This window comes from Onychomys torridus, chromosome 4 (assembly GCF_903995425.1).
Source record: "Onychomys torridus chromosome 4, mOncTor1.1, whole genome shotgun sequence".
In the NCBI taxonomy this organism is placed as follows: Eukaryota; Metazoa; Chordata; class Mammalia; order Rodentia; family Cricetidae; genus Onychomys; species Onychomys torridus.
Window position 1 is genome coordinate 5,629,896 of NC_050446.1, and position 17,166 is coordinate 5,647,061.

Consider the following 17,166-nt stretch of genomic DNA (forward strand, 5'->3'; position numbering starts at 1 on the left):
GCAGTGCTTCTCAACCTTCCTAATGCTACATCCTCAGTATAGTTCTTCATGCTGTATGACCCCCAACCATAGAATTATTTTGCTGCTACTTTATAACTGTAATTTTATTACAAATCATAATGTAATTATTTTGGGAGATAGAGGGTTGCCAAAGGGGTCTAGACCCACAGGTTGAGAATCACTGCCCTAGGTCATTAGCCCCTCACCTGCACATCCAGGCACTTTCACCAAATTCTGTCCTAATTTATACTTGGCCTCATGGTCTCTTGGAGGGCTGGGGAAGATTAGGGAGAGGGAGCCCCCTCCATGTGGCTGTGGGAAAGCCATCACTGTGCAACATGAAGTCTTCCCAGTATGGTTATGTTAGGGGCACCCACAGTCCTGTCGGTCACCTCTCACCTGTGCCCTGTAACAAAGTCCAATAAACTGGTGCTTCAAGGATAACTTCAGTGGAACTGAATCTTGGTCTTCATTGGGACCTTAGAAGGAGTGGGATAGATATGGTCTGATCTCCTGTACCAAGACAACTCCTGAAACATGTGGGTATCAGGAATCTGAGAAAGAACAGAGGGCAGATGTGAGAAGGTCATGTTTGTAATGCCTTAAGGACAGAAGCTGACAGAAAGCACAGATGCAGTGTGAGCTGGAGCAACAGCAGGTATCCTGTGCAGACACCCGAGATGGAAGATGAGGCTTCACACTAACTACAGACGGAGATGTGAGCAGGTTTCTCAACTTCCTCAGCTCAAGTTCCAGCTCTTCATCTGTGAAATGGAACAGCCATGGAGCCTGTTCCATAGGCTTCTTGTGAGGGCAATGGATAAAAAGTGTGTAAAAAGAGTGAGCGCTCATTGCACACTGTTCTGGCCATCACAAATGTGAGGCAAGGCAAGACTGATGGTGACGTCATTGTTCTTTGTGGGGTGCTTTGGGTAGTTCAGGGTTTTATAATGAACACCTGCCTACTGGGTATCTAATCAAGAAAATGTTGTGTTATTGTTATTGTTTTTTTTTTTTTTAAAGAGAATATTTGAGAGATGCTGTGTCCATCTTGTCCCCAGTGGCAGGGTGGAAATGGACATGTAGCCCCATGGGCCTCCTGTTAGCTTGTTAGCTTGTGGGGCTGGCCTGCCGGTTGCGGTGCTATATTTTGTTAATTGGCGCCCCTCCTCTGTCACATGGACTGGAGACTGCAGGGCTGTCATTGGCTGCTACGGGCACAGACAGCTGGATCTAATTTGTACAGAGCTGTGCTGGATAAGAGCTGCAGAGGGAATGTTTTGGGAAATCTGCATCATCGTGACCCTAAACCTAGTGCATGTTTTCCAAGCAGACAGTAGTTAAGGATCTGCTGAAACAGTAGTGGCTGTAAATGAGTTGTTATTCTGTAGGAAGAACAGAACTGAAAGGAAGGCAGAGTGCTCCTGCTCACTCAGCAACCACCCCCATGCATACACTCAACTCTGTTCCCACTGACTGCCCTCCCACCTGTGGGAGATGCCTGGTAAACATCCTGAAGCCGACATGCCACCTTCTCCTGGGCAATGCCTCCTTCCTTTCTTCACCTCAGCTTCCAGCAGGTATTTGTTTCAAATGACTGAAGTGTTGCCTTTGAGTGTACCCTTTGCTGTCTCCAGCCAGATGTGGGCACAGCAGAAGTGGCCTATGTGCCTGGCCCACCCACCTCTTCTTGCTCCTGTTATCAGGGTGTAGACCCCCAACACTCAGGTGAGGCCCCCTCAGTAGATGATGCCGTGCTTGCCTGGCCTGCTGCTCTCTCCCTCTTCACTCCTGTCATTTTCTCAGACATCTTCCTCTTCAGCTACACGGGCTCTTGATATTCTCAGCCATGCTGAGGTTCTCCTCACTTGGCCTTCATGTGTGCCCTTCTTGCTGCCTGGACCCCCTTCTGCTGCACAGTTGCCGGGAATGGCCCTCATTCCTTCCAATCTCTGTGCTAGGCCAGTTTATCGGGCAGGCCCCTGGAGACGTTCTCTCCAGATATGCCCCTCCTTCATCCCGGCCAGTAGTTTCCCCAAACACTTCTTTTTCCTACTTACTACAGATTTCTTCCCTCTTCCCTCCTGTGGACTTGAGCCCCATGGACATGAGTGCATGTGATGTTTCCTTTGCTCTATTTCCTCAACCCACCCTCATTCTAGAATGAGCCAGAATAGACATGTCTTCCATCTGCCCATCACTACTGTTCCTTCATCTTCTCTTTGTCTTTCTTCCCTATCCTTCCTTCTCCTTCCCCTCTCCCTCCTTCTCCTCCTAAAAGAGCTGAGAGAGAGAGAGAGAGAGAGAGAGAGAGAGAGAGAGAGAGAGAGAGAGAACACGTGCGAAAGACTTGCATCTAGAAAACATCCTTTAGGATGGACATCAACCTAGAAACAAAGACAGTTGTTGTTCTTTGTTGTCTTGAGTTCTGGCAATCAGAATCCCTCTTTCCCCAGCCCTCAGCAGACATCCAAGATTCTCAAGGCCGGACCTCTCCAGCAGTGTCAGCTACTTGGGTGTCCAACCCCTTCCTCCCCTCCCTCCCTCCCTCCCTCCCTCCCTGTCTCTTCTCTTGCTTCCTTTTCCCTTGGTCCCAGAACTTTCATACCTCATAGCAGCTAGATTTGTTCCCAGAAAGGGCAGTTCTGGGCAGTCCCACACTCCCAAAGGTTTTTCTGAACCACTAGTAAGTGGCTCACCACACAAGAGCTCTGTGCACCTGTTTGAGCCTCAGCTCTCTCCGTAGACACAATGTTTCCAGCTGGTGGTGGTCTTCAGATTTCTTTGTGGAGAGTGTGGAGGGCTCCTGTGGGGACTGCTGGTCATTTGTAGCCGGTGACGGGTGATAAGTGGCTATGACTTTATGAAAGAGATGCATATTTTGGAGTAAACTTAATTTTAAAGGTGATATGCCATGCACCATTTTTTCACAAACTGTAGAAGAAAAACCATGATCTCTTTAAACTGGTTTCTTTCCTGGTTATGTTGGAGTTTTGGCTTACTGCGACCTGGATTTCCTGTTCCATCCACTTTGTGTATTCTCTGTTATCTCTCGTTCCTGTCGTCTTTCCATTGCTCAAGCCTTGAACTTCCTGCTCAGAACATCGTGTCTGCCTTAGGTGGACCTGAAAAATGGCAACCATCGAGCAGCGCAATGGTCACTGTGACTGGCACCTGTTAGTCAGTGCCCAGTGAGCGATGGGCCTGCACTGTGTTTGCTTGTTTCACAGCCTTAGGCCCCCCAGGTCTCTCCCAGGTCTCTTCTTTCTGACTACTAATTGCTCTACATAAGGGTACAAATATTAAAATACACTATGTTTAAAAACGGTGTGGATACTAAATGGTATGTGTCATATTTTAATAGATACCAGTAGGAAGTCCTTGGTTTTATAAAGCCTGGAGATTATAATCACCTCTTTTCTTCCATCATTTGTCTTCATCAAGTCTTCTTTCTGTTTTAATTTCATCCATGTTGTATTTTAATTGCTCTTGTCTTCCCCTCTCTGGCAGCCCGCCATCCTGCTCCAGGTTGAGCTAACTACTCTTTAACCCTTTGCACAGCTCCATTGTGGGACATGTTTGTGGTGTCCTGCGCTTAGACTCTTCTTAGTTATGCTTAGTGAGGTCTTCTCATGCAGTTTGAGAGACGAAAGTTGCCATGTTAGCTGCCATGTAGCCATGGGGGGGGGGGGGAGTGCTTGTCTGCCCTCGTTCCCTGTGTGCCTTCACAGCTTGCCTGTGTCCCTGGCAGCCAGCGGCCTGACCTTAACCTGTCCTTTTATCTTTTCAGAATGTCTTCATGACTGAGGTCAAGTGATACTGCTGTGTGCTGGTTCCTTGACCTAAGGCGGCCGGTGTATGCACTGCTGACTGTGTTTCCTCTTGTGGCCTCATGGCCTTGGGTCATGGATAGACTAGGATAGTTTCTCTCTTCACTAGCTGGTGGACTAGGGAAGTGGAGAGGGAAGATACTCTGAAGGTGCACACATTACCGGTATGTGGGAGACACCTACCACGGGGTTCGAAGCCCGCCTGCCTTCTCAAATGGCTGCATGGGTTGAAACACAAGCTTACCTCATGCCTCTTGTAAATAAGAAGCCTGTCATCAGTTTGTGTATTACCTGCTCTCCACATATCCTCTTAGGCAAAGGCGCTAAAAAAAAAAAAAAAAAAGCCTATTTTTTTAATAGAAAATAGAATGGTTTTCTTATTATTGAATTGTAACAATTCTTTGTATATTGCATATGTCCTTTTAAATCAACTTACCAAATAAAAATCCTGTGATCTTTTAGTCCCTTGTGTTCTCATTTTGGACCTTCCTCCTGCTCTGTGTCTAGGGTTTTTACCTATCTTATGCTTCCTTGTTCTGGTTTCACTCTGTGTCTGGTAGCATGTACTTATGTTTGCTCTTTCCCTCCTGGGTGGCCAGGGCAGGACACTGAACTGTGCCCACCCTACAGGAAGACAGGTGGGTTGAGATTTATTCTGGGGTGCTAGAGGGATACCTGAACATCTCTACCTCATTTCCCCTGATGGGTATGCTGTCTGAGCTCCTGTCATCTGCCTGACTTTTCAGCCTCTTCTTATTGCTCCTGGCATTGTAACCAAGAACCTCTCTGAGCCCAGCCTCCCACGTCCCAACTCCTGGCAGCGGACTTTCTGCCCTCTCTCCCCCTACAGCCTTTCCTGGCATAGCCTACTAGGGGCTCTGCTTCCAGTTAGAAACCACACTGATTTCCAGAGCTACCGTGAAGTCACTCATTGGCGGTGAAGCCCTGACATCCCCATTCTCTTGACCAGCTTGAGTGTGTATTTTTCTTCTAGGCTTTTCCTCCTCTGTTGTGTTAGGCATTACAGCAGCAATGTACCACTCACATGTGTTGCCAGGATTCAATAGAGCAGTATCTGTCAGTGGTTTGGGGCTTTGGGGGGTTGTCATGAGGACAGGTGATGGGCAGAAACACAATTTCAGTCACAGACTAAGCCCCTTGCCCTCTCACCCTTGACTACAGCTGGTCTCACTGAATGTGACAGGAGCAGGTCTTACTTGTGTGCACAGTGACACATGTACAAAACTGCTCCTGTTATATTCAGAGCCATTAGCATCTGCTACAGCTGAGGAGAGTGTGTGACTCTAGATGTGTCCTCTCAGTAGACAGGGCTCTTTGAAAGGGACCTGGTGAGTACCAGTTCCACTTCCTACTAGCTGTAACCTTAGGTAGATGGCATCTCTCTGAGCCTTGTCTACCATGTGGAGACATACTAGATCCACGTCACCATGTGACATGCTGATGTACCTGCCTGAGCCCACAGGCCATGGCACATAGTCAACCCTACTGTTGGCCCTGAGTCTATACTCCTGGGAAAGCTGTTAGCTCATGACCACAATCCCTTTTATCTTTTATAGTTAACCTTTGAAGCCAAAGGCCATGTACCCCTTTCTGGCTTGTTAGATCCCTGAGTCAGCTCTGATATCAGCCTACTAAGGCCCTTAGAAACCCTTACCTAGGCACTGCCATAGTAAGTTGTGTCCTGTCACCTACCTGTTTTCTTGACTGGCATCTTGTCAAGAGTATATTTTGTTAGAAAAGGTGAGCATGTGTTCTTGAGCAACAAGAAAATCACAGGTAACATCAACTTCATTGTCTTCAATTCACTAAAACTACTGATTGACTTGGCAGGCTTGGCCAATGGCAGGTACTGGTTCTTCTATGCCAGTCTTAATTCAGAGAGAGACAGAGCCAGCCAGACACAGACGTGGGTACCACATAAGCCTCAAAGAGGCCTTCAGAAAGGCAGAAGTGGGAGCAGCCACAGATACGAGGGGTCACTACAGCTGGTTAGGTAAGAGATGGCATAACCTAGTTTCAGAGTTGGAGGTACAAGGCTGGGTCTGCACTAAGTGAGGCACCCCAGGCAGGGGTGTCATGTCAGGTGGAAGCCCTGGGGACAGAGTTGGGAGTTGATTGTGTGATGCAGGCACCTGATGGTCTGGTGGTGGTAATGGGGTGCCACTGTGACATGGGAGGACAGGTTTATTCTGGATGACACTTCAGAAGAGTGCCATCCATTGTGGCGGGAAGGCATGGTAGTGCCTGGCCATTGTCATCAACCAACCAGGAAGCTGGCTTTCTTCCTTTTCCTTCTATTCAGTCTGGGACTTCAGCCCACGGGATAGTGTCCTGCCCACATTCAGTGTGGGCTTCCTTATCAGTTAAATCTCTAGAAACAACCCTATAGACATTCCCCAGAAGTGTGTAGTCAAGGAGAGTCTAAGCCAGTAAGTTCCAGGAAAGATGAACCGTTAACACCCAGTGTTAGATGTCCTTTTATATAATCCAGGACAGGGGGTTTGCACCATTTCTTGGTCTGGTATGCTTGATAAGTTCACAGGTCTGTTTTTTTATGATTTTGGTATGTCTATGTATTCTTGATTTAATTTGATCCATTGGCAGGTGGTAATATTTTATATAAATAATTTTTTGCCTGTGATTGGTGCTGTGTAGATAGTAGTTTATTTCTTGTGAAAACTGGTTGTGAGGTCATACTGCCTTGGCACTTGAACTCAAAAGGAGAAAACATGTTTTATAAAGTAAAGTCCTAGGGCACAGCATAGCCATAAAGTGGCTGTCCTGTACAGTAGGGAGTGACAGCCTGATTGCCACGCACCTGCTGGGCCTCTGTGGAGGTCAGTAACCCTGCCCTGACTTAGGTAAGAGTCTTGGTGCCCTGCCTGTCTGCTGCCTGGACAGGTCAGCTTGTTACTTGTCTTTCTCTTCAGAGACTGGAGGCCGGAGCAGTGGTGGAGGTTGTGTGAGGATGATGGCACACTCGAAGAGCTAGAGCAGATGCCAGGTGCAGAGAGATGGCATGAGGGAGGCACGTAGCATAGTTGCTGGCATGCAGTACGTGCTTAGGAAATCTTGGAGCCCGTGCTAACTGACCCTCCTTTTAGGCATTGGAAGTCCTGGAACCCCTTAGACTCCAGGCTCTCTTGACCTAGGCTCTTGGCCCTGTTTCTACCTGCCCACTGTTCCTTTCTTGTGAATGTTGTTTTACTAATTTAGGCAACAGGGTGAAAGTGCTAGCCTTTGTTCCCAGCACATACAAATGCCAGCTTGTCCAGTCTTTATGGCTGGTGGGTAGGCGCTGCCCTCAGTGCTGCTTTTCAGATGAGGTCAGGCGTGTTCCGGGAACTGTAGCCATAGATTCAGGGCTGTTTTCAGATGACTGAAGACAGGCCTGGAGAATCAGTGACTTGTCCTGGGCCACAGACTGAAGGTGTCATGAGGTCACCTGGCCATTGTTTCTTAACCGTTCTTTCTGCTCTCTGGACTTCCTGTGATGTGTGTGCTTCAGTACTCACTTATGAGACCAAAGCCAACTCTCCACCAGGCCCCAGTGGGAGGGGCTCCTGGGAGTGTTGACGTTCCTGCTTCTACCCTAGGACCCCTCATTTGTACACGCCTTCTAAGGTGACTTCCTGTGGGTGGCAAGGCCCACTAGCGCCTCCATTACTTGCCTGTCTCCTGAACCTGTTTTTACTCTCCAGCAGCGGCAGGCTCTGATGCATTCCCTTCCCCAGTCAGACCCCATCCCAGTCTAGGCTGCCCTTGCTCCCACTGCTACAGTGGCTTCCTGTCACTGTGCCTTTGTCTGCTAGCTCCTCGGAAGAGTCTCCATGAGTAAACCTGGCAGTTTCCCCTTGTTTCCGTTGTCTTTGTTTTCTCCTGCCAGGAGGGGTTGGAGGGAGGCAGGAGAAAGCTGGCAGTGGTGCACAGAGGTGGCACAGTGCCAGAGACTGGTGCCAGCCCCATGGTGGTCCTGGAGGTCTGAGCCAGTGGCTCTTCCTTGAGGTGATGTGTTTTCCATGTAGACATACTGAGGGAACGCAATTTGGAGAAGACTGCAGTTGGAATTAAGCTCACATGTGGAGGGCCACATGTTGGTACTAGCTTCCTATGGTCTGGAGGCTGAGATACCTTCAGGGAGGATGTCACTCTTGCCCAGGACTCCTCTTTCAGAAATTTCCTCATGCTCCATGCACAAGTCAGGGCCTTTCTTAGGGCATGTCATGGTATCTGACATCCAGAGTCCTCAACACAGAGCTGGTGGGGCTCCCCTTCTGACTGTGGGGCTCAGAGCAGATGGGGCTCCTCTTCTGACTGTGGGGTTCAGAGCTGGTGGGGTTCCCCTTCTGACTGTGGGGTTCAGAGCTGGTGGGGCTCCCCTTCTGACTGTGGGGTTCAGAGCTGGTGGGGCTCCCCTTCTGACTGTGGGGCTCAGAGCAGATGGGGCTCCCCTTCTGACTGTGGGGTTCAGAGCTGGTGGGGCTCCTCTTCTGACTGTGGGGTTCAGAGCTGGTGGGGCTCCCCTTCTGACTGTGGGGTTCAGAGCAGATGGGGCTCCCCTTCTGACTGTGGGGCTCAGAGCAGATGGGGCTCCCCTTCTGACTGTGGGGCTCAGAGCAGATGGGGCTCCCCTTCTGACTGTGGGGCTCAGAGCAGATGGGGCTCCCCTTCTGACTGTGGGGTTCAGAGCTGGTGGGGTTCCTCTTCTGACTGTGGGGGTTCAGAGCTGGTGGGGCTCCTCTTCTGACTGTGGGGTTCAGAGCTGGTGGGGCTCCCCTTCGGACTGTGGGGTTCAGAGCAGATGGGGCTCCCCTTCTGACTGTGGGGTTCAGAGCTGGTGGGGCTCCCCTTCAGACTGTGGGGCTCCGAGGTGCTATGTCAGATGAGTAAGACCGTGTTAACACTCACTGTCGCCTAAGAATACACATAGGTAAGGCTGTTAAAAGGAAGCTGATTTTGTGCCAATTAGAGGTCTTTCCATAGACAGTGCTAGTAATAAACATTTGCCTTTGATGGTCAGAGAGAGTGTCTAAATGAATCCTGTGTTACTGAGATTTTTATTTATGGCAGCTGTGTAGACACACCCTTTTGGGTCTGGGCCTGCAGAAACCGAGGTGTCCTGTGGGAGCTGAGGCCAACAAGGAACTTGGACCCTTGGTTGAGCTCAGGACAGGAACACGAGTGCCACAAAGCTACTAGCTGAAGCCATTGGCATGTGTGTGATCCACCCCACCAAGCAGCAGGGTGTAGAAGGCAAGCATGGACAGATCCGCGGCGTGGGGCTGGGGGCCTGCATCAGAGAGGAGTCCCTGGAAGATAGGACTGAGGACAAGGGCAGTCAGGCAAAGACATGGCCACGAGGAGAGGTTCAGAGGGCAGTGTCGGGCCACGATGTCCCAGTCAGGAGTTGACATTGCTAGAGGACAGACCAGTGGCAGGAGAGCAGGGCATGGGGAAGGCAGGAAGGGGAGGGAAGATAGTTCATGATATTCCACTGTAGCGGAGAAGGAAGGGGGTTGAAGGAGAGAGGTAGGGCCTGAGGCCAGGCATCTGATACTATTAGTGAGGGAGGCTTAATGCACACCAGCATGCAGCAGGAAGGAAGCTAGAGAGGAGGAGGTTGGAGATACTGGCGAGACCTCTGGGATGGTGGGATGGGGCCAGGTTATGTGGCCTCCAGGAGGGAGGCCAAGGAAGCAGGAGCACTTCAAGGGGCACAAATGTTCTCCTCACACCTTCTGTTTTCTGGTGGACTCGGCTCTGCATGACGGAGGTCACGACCCAGAACTCTGCTCTTCATCTCCTCTCATGCCCTCTTGACCTCAGCCCAGGGTCAAAGCTGGCCAACCTAGATGGTCTGTAGGTCTAGGGTGTTGGGAAGGCCATGTGCAACCCTGGCACATCCAGGATGTAGAGCTGCCAGTCCTTCCCAGCCTCAGCCCAAAGCCCCTTCCTGCTTAGAGCCAGCCTTGTCTCCTCTGGTCAGTGTTGACTCCATCCCAGTCAGCTTGGTTCTATAGCAAGAACCTTTTTAGTCCTCGGTGACTGGGAGAGTTTTGTTTTGTTCCTTCACATTTTCCAACTGCACTTCACACAGATGGAATCTCTTGTAATCCTGTAAGGTCAAACACGGAAGGGGAAGAGTGCCAAGGAGGTTGGCCCAGAGAATGTTTTAGTGCAGATACAGCAGTCTGATTCCGCCTGACAGCTTGATAATCTTTCTGTACTGAGGTGGGGAAGTTCCAGTGCCAAGGAGCTCTCAGACTTCATTCCCTCAAAAGACACTCCAATGCCTGCTGTGGGCCAGGCACATGCCCAGTGTGCCACCCCTCAGGGATGGAACTGATGCCTAGATCCCTGGTTTCAGGGTGGCAGGGCTGGGTTCAGAGTGCAGCCTTTCTGCTTGAGGCCTTTGGTCGACCCAGGCTGTCAAAGCACCTCTCAGACAGTGTTGCACACTGCTGAGGTTTTATTTTAAAAGGTACCTAGTCTCCTATTGCACAAGGCTCCCTAGAGAACTGCCAACTCCCCCCACCCAAAAACAAAAACAAAACAAAACCCAAAGAGCCCAGCAGTGTTTAAATGAAAGTCTCAGAGATGTTCAAAGTGAATAAATTCACTTTGTGTGAAGTACCTGCCTTGACTCTTGCCTGTATAACTTTTGGTGAAAAGAGATATAGAAAACCATTTCAAGACAGCAGTGAGGGGAGACGGAAGGAGGCACTTGGTGTTGGAGCTGGTGCTGAGCACAGCTCCTGCCATACTCACTGCAGTGTGTACCCTATTGGGGAGATTTATTAAGGCAACTCCACGTAGTTAAAAAGGATGTTTATTTTGGGGTAACTTATAGCCAGTAAAGGGGTTGGTTATAGGATCCAGGAGAGGCAAGATGCAGTCCAGCGGTGTTCTCTGGAGAACTCTGTTCGGTCTAACATCCAGCGTCCAGGATCATTAGGAACCAAGAGCACCTGCAGGTCCAGATCTTGGGGCTTAAGGGCTCCCATCTCAGCCCCACCCCAGGGGCAAGTCATAAGTAGGCATGGCAGTTACCAGAAGCCTCACTAGGGGTAGTACTTCCAGGTCAAAGCTGGAACAGCTACCCACTACAGTGCCCCCCACCACTAGGAGAAGACATCTGTGTCAAGTGCCCACATGGTCTAGGCATCCCATGTTCCTATGTCCTGTGAGACTAGAAGTTCTACAAAGAGAGACACCATGCCACTGGGGTGTGGACAGCCAGGATCGGGGCTGGTTCTAACTGTGGATCTATACCACTGACCCTCCAGGTGTCTTCCCAGGTTGTCATGGTACAAAAATAAGAACGTGTAGTCTGAATTAAACACACACATGCACGTGCATATGCACATACATCCTTCCCAAGCACACGTATGCACACACCTACTGCTACTGCTACTGCTATTTATTTTTGAATGCAGGAAAAAATATGGAAGGAAACACCATGAGTCAGAGACTGAACACTAAGCAGTCTAATTCCTAAACATGGTTTAAATGCACTGGTTTTATATTTGATTATAACACACAGTTTCTCAGCATTGACATTGGGGGTCCCAGGAGAGAGAGGCCTTTGTCTTGACAAACTGTTAACAAGGACAATAATATAATATATGCTTAATGGTGTGTGTGCACAGTTGGGAGTAAATTCCTTTGAGGCAGATGAACTATGTGCTGGAAATGAATCCAGGTACATACTTCAGGCAAGGTGCAGTCAGCAAATAGGTGACCCTTACAGCACCGAGAGAGTCATTCAGGTGTGATTTTGAGAAGTGGAGTCACAGCATGAACACTTGTTAAAATGGGATGTGGTCATGGTTTTTATGAGAAAAACTGCAAGAAGGGCCTGTGCATAGGCTGCCTGTGTGGGTGCCACCTGTGCATCTACTCCAGTGGTATCTGTCAAATGCTAGTGTTTGTTAGTTGATAGCATTGTCTTCAGACTTGGGATGGAAAATGGTCAAGTTGAAATGGACTTGACCAGGTCCTGGCTCACCGCCCTCATAGGGGTGGCAGTGGCTGCTCACAGATGGGAGCAACCAGGAAGAGGTGTGTCTTAGCTCCTGGTTTTCAAGTGTCCCAATGTCCAGGCAGTTCATCTTTCAGCCAAGCAGGCCACAGTTTGGTTATGGCTGGCTTCCCATGTGTGGTTGGCTGAGACTCATCACTGGATCCTGAGATGCCCTGATGATTGCTTGCTTCAGACAGAACTGTCCAGCCAGCAAGTTTTTCCTTTGTCTGTTTCCACTTTTCCAACCCCCCAACTCCTTGCTACATGTTTGTTCCAGCTGGTTGTCAGCTGATTCTCACTGAAGAGCTTTAAAATGTTCCAGGTGCATATATTTTTTTAAAGTTGCTAATAAGGCAGAGGCCCGGTAGGAATCAGAGGGTCTTAGAAGTCTAGGTAGAGAACGTCCCTTCCTCCCTTCTCTATCAGGGCACCCAACACAGAGCACCCAACATCATTTCATGGTGGCCTTGCCTTGGTCTTCTTCATAGCCTCCAACTTGTCCCTGGTGGTTCCTAGGGCTTTGGCTTCTTAATCAAGGAATTGAAATAAAGGCTCACACAGTTACAACAGCGGCAGGAAAACTTTATTTGGAGCAAATGTTCACTACAGGAAGAAACACCTGTCAATAGTGACAGTGGCCACGTGAGTAGGTTGCTCAAGATCCCCGACTTATTTGGGACTTCCTTTTATGGGGTTCAAGAGGAGTTTGGTTGCTAAGGGCTGTAGCATGGGTGGTTCTCTGTTTTGATTGGCGAGTTTGCATTATGTAAACTTTCATTCACTGTACGTGTCCTTTCCCATGATGCATCTGATTTTAGTCATATGCCTGCCTAATTATGCACAGGCATGGGATGGTAAACAAGGGATCCTCCCCAAAAGTTCACTTAGAGGACACAGTTTGCCTTATTGTTCAGGTACTTAAACTAGTTCAAACTGGATTGGGCCCCCAGCCTCATACCTGGATATAATTGAAGTGTGATTTAACAGAATCTGTCTGTCTAATGTCATTGAATGGCAGGAGAAACTTACTCCGTTGTTCGAAGAGGGGAGTGCTTGCAGCTCAGTAAAGGCGGGCACTCTAGCTTGCTAACAGTTTGCTAGGTGCATCATTGCAGAGGGTATGTACAGCACGTGCAGGTGTGAGGTCTTGGGCTGTCAGGCGCAGTATTAAAAGAGGGGCCTGTCCACAGCCCATACCAAGTAGAGTCCCGGGTTGCTGGACTCTACCCTGTACTTGCCTGTCCCTACAGACTGCACACAGTTGCTCCTGTTATCCATACAGGAGCTACCCTTGGTGACAAATCACACTGCTAAGCCTGCTGGGAAAGTAGATACATGCTCCTGCACTAGTGGGACTTTTCTCTCCTGTCTCCTTGGGTTAATAAAAGATAGAAGGGGTCAGCTTCAGGAAGGAATCCCAGAAACATTTCTGGTTGTTGAGGGCTTGGCCTGGGACTTTGCCTGATTCTAAGAATGGCGGATGTCATGTGACCAACAAACTCTGAGATTCCTCAGCTAGATTTTAATTTTAAGCTCGCCTAGATCCCTAGAGCCATATCCAGGACAGGGTGAGTTCTGCTGGTTTGAACACTAACGCCCCCCTTAGACAATCTGCACTATAAGAAGGCCTCTTGGTCCCAGAGAAGCTGGCACAGTGACAGCAGTCACTATCTTGACACAGAAACCTTGGGCAAAGGGGGCAGAGTTGTAGGGGAGAGTATTCCATGTCTCTGCCTCTCCTGAGCCTGCCTCTATGTATCCTCACCCCAGACCCAGCCCTCCTGCTCCATCTAGTGAGTTTAGGCATAGCTAAGCTTCAGCCCTGCCCATCTCCATGGTCACCTTACAGCCAGATGCCTGTGTATTTTGCATCCTGACTGAATTCCTGTTGATACCAATTCTGTGCTTCCCAGGAATTGGCCAGCTGCGGATGGAGTAAGAAGGAGAAACACAGCCTTGCCCCTAACGTTGTGGCCTTTACCCGGAGGTTCAACCAGGTAAGCAGCGTCCCTCCAGTGTGTCTGTCCTCATAGCAGCTACTGTGCCTGAAGCCCTCAGTTCAGTGTGAGCCTCCTGGCCCTAGGTCCCAGTACTCTTTGCTGACTGCCCACTACCATCCATTCTGGGGTCATCATAGTCTGGTCACATCGTAGTGAGTGAGAACATACCTTTCCTGTGCTGATGCCACTGTACAGAAGCTCTGGTTCTGGGAGGTCGGGGTGGGGAATCGGGCCTCTGCTTTCCCTTCTCGCCTCCTTCCTTCTCCAGGTGCCAGCCCTGGTCTGCCCTCTCTGCCATAGCTCTGTCCCAGGAGGCCCCTGTCCCATGTCCTGTGCTCTTGGCCCAGGACTCTTGTTTCCTGCTCACCTCTAAGTCAGCTCTTAGCCTGGGGGTCACCTCTGCAGGGCACCAGCCTGTCTGGGCTCTCCCCATCATGATCCCCTCATTGTTCCTTTTGTTTTCTCCATGTGCTCCGCAGCTCAGCTGCTTTTGTTCTGTGTGTCCTGAGGTCTCTGCAAAGACTTGTTTGTCCTATCCATTGTCTTCCTGTCTCTCCTAACTTGTCAATGTTAGACTCGTGTGTGAAGGACCCTCAGTAGACACATATGCAACAGTGAGTGGGTGGTTAGGAGACTCTTCTCGAGCGTAGCACTTCCGTGTATCCTGACCCACCTGGCCCCACACTCTGTAAGCTGACTTGGTCCAGCTAGCTCAGGGTGTTGCAGAATATTTGTTTACATCATGTGAAGATGTGTCACTGTGCTTGGTTTAATAAAGAGCTGAATGGCCAATAGGTAGGCAGGAGAGTGTAGGCAGGACTTCCAGGCAGAGAGAGAACTCTGGGAAGAAGAAAGGTAAGGTCACCAGCCAGACATGAAGAGGAAACAGAAGGTACAGGATGGAAGAGAGGTAACTCCACATGGTAGAATATAGATTAATATAAATGGGTTAGCCTAAGTTATAAGAGCTAGCTGGGGAAAAGCCTTAAGCTGAGGCCAAGCTTTCATTATTAACAGTAAGTCATTATTTGTGGGCTAGCAGTCCAGATAAAGTCCAACAAGAAAGCTTGCTATATCCAGGTATGAAGAGCTACCTCCTGCAGTGGAAGATTTGGGTCCCCAGGAGCAAATGGACCAACTGAAGGAACCAGTGCTTCTGATTCCCCACCAGAACCTCCAGAGCTTGTGCTTTGGTAGTAAACTCCCTAAGGCTCCCTTTGCACAAGCCAGACCTCCACACAGGATTCTTCTCGGTGTTTCTTTCTCTTGTTTTTCTCGTTTCTACTGAGCACAGTGACTTAAAGGTTGCATTATTATGTGACCGACTCCCGGGTGTTGGGCCTACATTTCCTTGGGGTCGGTTTCAGCTGGGCCTTCCCTCTCAGAATTGCCTGGCCCTGTACATCACTGTTGCTCAACCTCTTCAGCCTTCTGAAGCTTCTGCATCCATCCATGGATGGCAGGAGCCTCAGATAGTCACTGGCTTGTAGTCTGAAGATGGAGGCTGGGCTGCTGGGTTTGTTTGATGAGGTGTGACAGGAGCCAAAACCAGCATAGCTGCTCCTGCGTTAGGGGGCTTCACAGCAGAATAGAGCAGTGATTTCTTTTCTTTCTGTATTGAAATTTTTTCCTTTCAAACTGAGCTTAATCTGAAAAAGGAAAAGAAGCCCAGTGTAATGGCACACATCTTTAATCCCAGCACTCGGGAGGCAGAGGCAGGAGGATCTCTGTGAATTTGAGGCCAGCCTGGTCTACATAGGGAGTTCTAGGAGAGCCAGGACTGCTACACAGAGAAACCCTGTCTCAAATCAAAACAAAATAAAAAAGAAGAAAAGAAAAGCCAGATGTGTACACACTGTCAGAGGATTCATAGTTTCCTTAGCAAAACTCTTTGACTGGAAGCCAACCCAGTCCCACATCTAGGCAGTCGTGGAACTCACAGGGGATGGATCTCTGGGGACTCTGTAATCTGCTTCATACAGGGGTGCCAGGTCAGCTTGGCAAAGTTGGTACAGCCCGTGTGGCAAACAGATGTATTATGTCCATCCCAGACCAAGTGCTGCAGGGATCCAGAAGTCAAGCCATGTTTTCTCAAGCAGAATGTTTCAGGAAATGCAGGCCCATGGAGAGCCAGCAGCTTCTGGACACAGCTTGGGAGCTCTGGCTTGAAAACTGGCCAGAGGCCAGCCTTGGCCTACTGCTTATGACTGCTGTCTTTGGGATGAGCTCACTGGTCCATTTATAAGTGGACTTGAGCCACCTTATCAGATTATCAGACTCTAGATCAGAGCTAGCAGCCCACTGACTTCTCTGAGCCTCAGTTCCTCATCAGTACCTAAGAATAGCAACAGCACCCACCTTACAGAGCTATCATAAGGGTAACAGGAAGTGATGTCTGGAAGTAGTGGGCTGCAGATGTTTCAGAGGGTTGCAAGAAAAAAATGTGAAGATCAGAAGGCTAGAAGGATGTTGCTGGAGGATTTGGGACCCAGTGCAAGTGTCCTGCTCAGTTTGCCTGCTTCTCCATGGGATCTGAGTGCCTCAGGGTTTGCTTACAGAGTAACAGGATGGTAGAACTCAGCCGTGCTCACCCAACCTCTATTATGTCTCTACCCCATGGAGTTAGTTCATCCTGGTCTTCTGTGTTACTATGAGGACCTGACAATGTCACAGCTGAACCCACTTCCAGAAAGTACACATATATGAATTTGCATTTGACTTGGGGACTTGGTGCTGCCCCAAAGTGTGTGCAGGGATGCTGAGTTTGAGCCTTAGCTACAGCTTGTTAGCTATAGGATAATGGACTGGCTTCTGGCCTCTGCACTCATGCATCATCTCAAGTGGGTTTTGAAGATTAAATGAGAAGTTGTACTCAACCCAGAGGAAATGATTCATTAGCTTCAGAAAAAAGGTGCTATGGCTAAAAGTACCTGGTTAAGAGGAAGGTAAAGCAGAAGCGAGGGGCTGAGGCTTCAGAGTGTGCGTCAGGGCCAGCAGTGTGTTCAAGGGGGAGCTGGAGAAGAGAGACCAAGAACCGAGGACTGCTGACATTCGTCATGGGCGGAGGATGAGGTTTCCACATGAGGTTGGGTGAGGACATCTAGGAGTAGGAAGAACACTCGAGAAGGGCAGAATCTGGAAGTGCACTTCAGGAGTGAGGGAGCAGGTGTAGGTGATGCTGCCACAGCAGCTCCAAAGATGGAGGGAGGAGGGAGGAGAGAGGACAGTGAAGTCCAGGAAGGTGGTTGTGCTTTTCTTCTTTCAAGTGGGCAAACCCTTGAGGATGCTTGTG

General features: G+C 49.4%; 1 protein-coding gene across 8 annotated transcripts in view; it reads left to right on the plus strand.

Annotated features, from left to right (window-relative positions):
* The window catches only part of Ralgps1 (Ral GEF with PH domain and SH3 binding motif 1), a 297,117-nt gene that overhangs the window by 126,376 nt on the left and 153,575 nt on the right, over positions 1 to 17,166 (plus strand). For all 8 annotated transcript variants that reach the window (XM_036186564.1, XM_036186562.1, XM_036186565.1 and 5 more), the window contains exon 5: positions 13,788 to 13,871. In XM_036186564.1, the coding sequence (XP_036042457.1) occupies positions 13,788 to 13,871 (84 nt within the window). The remainder of the gene's footprint in view (positions 1 to 13,787; positions 13,872 to 17,166) is intronic.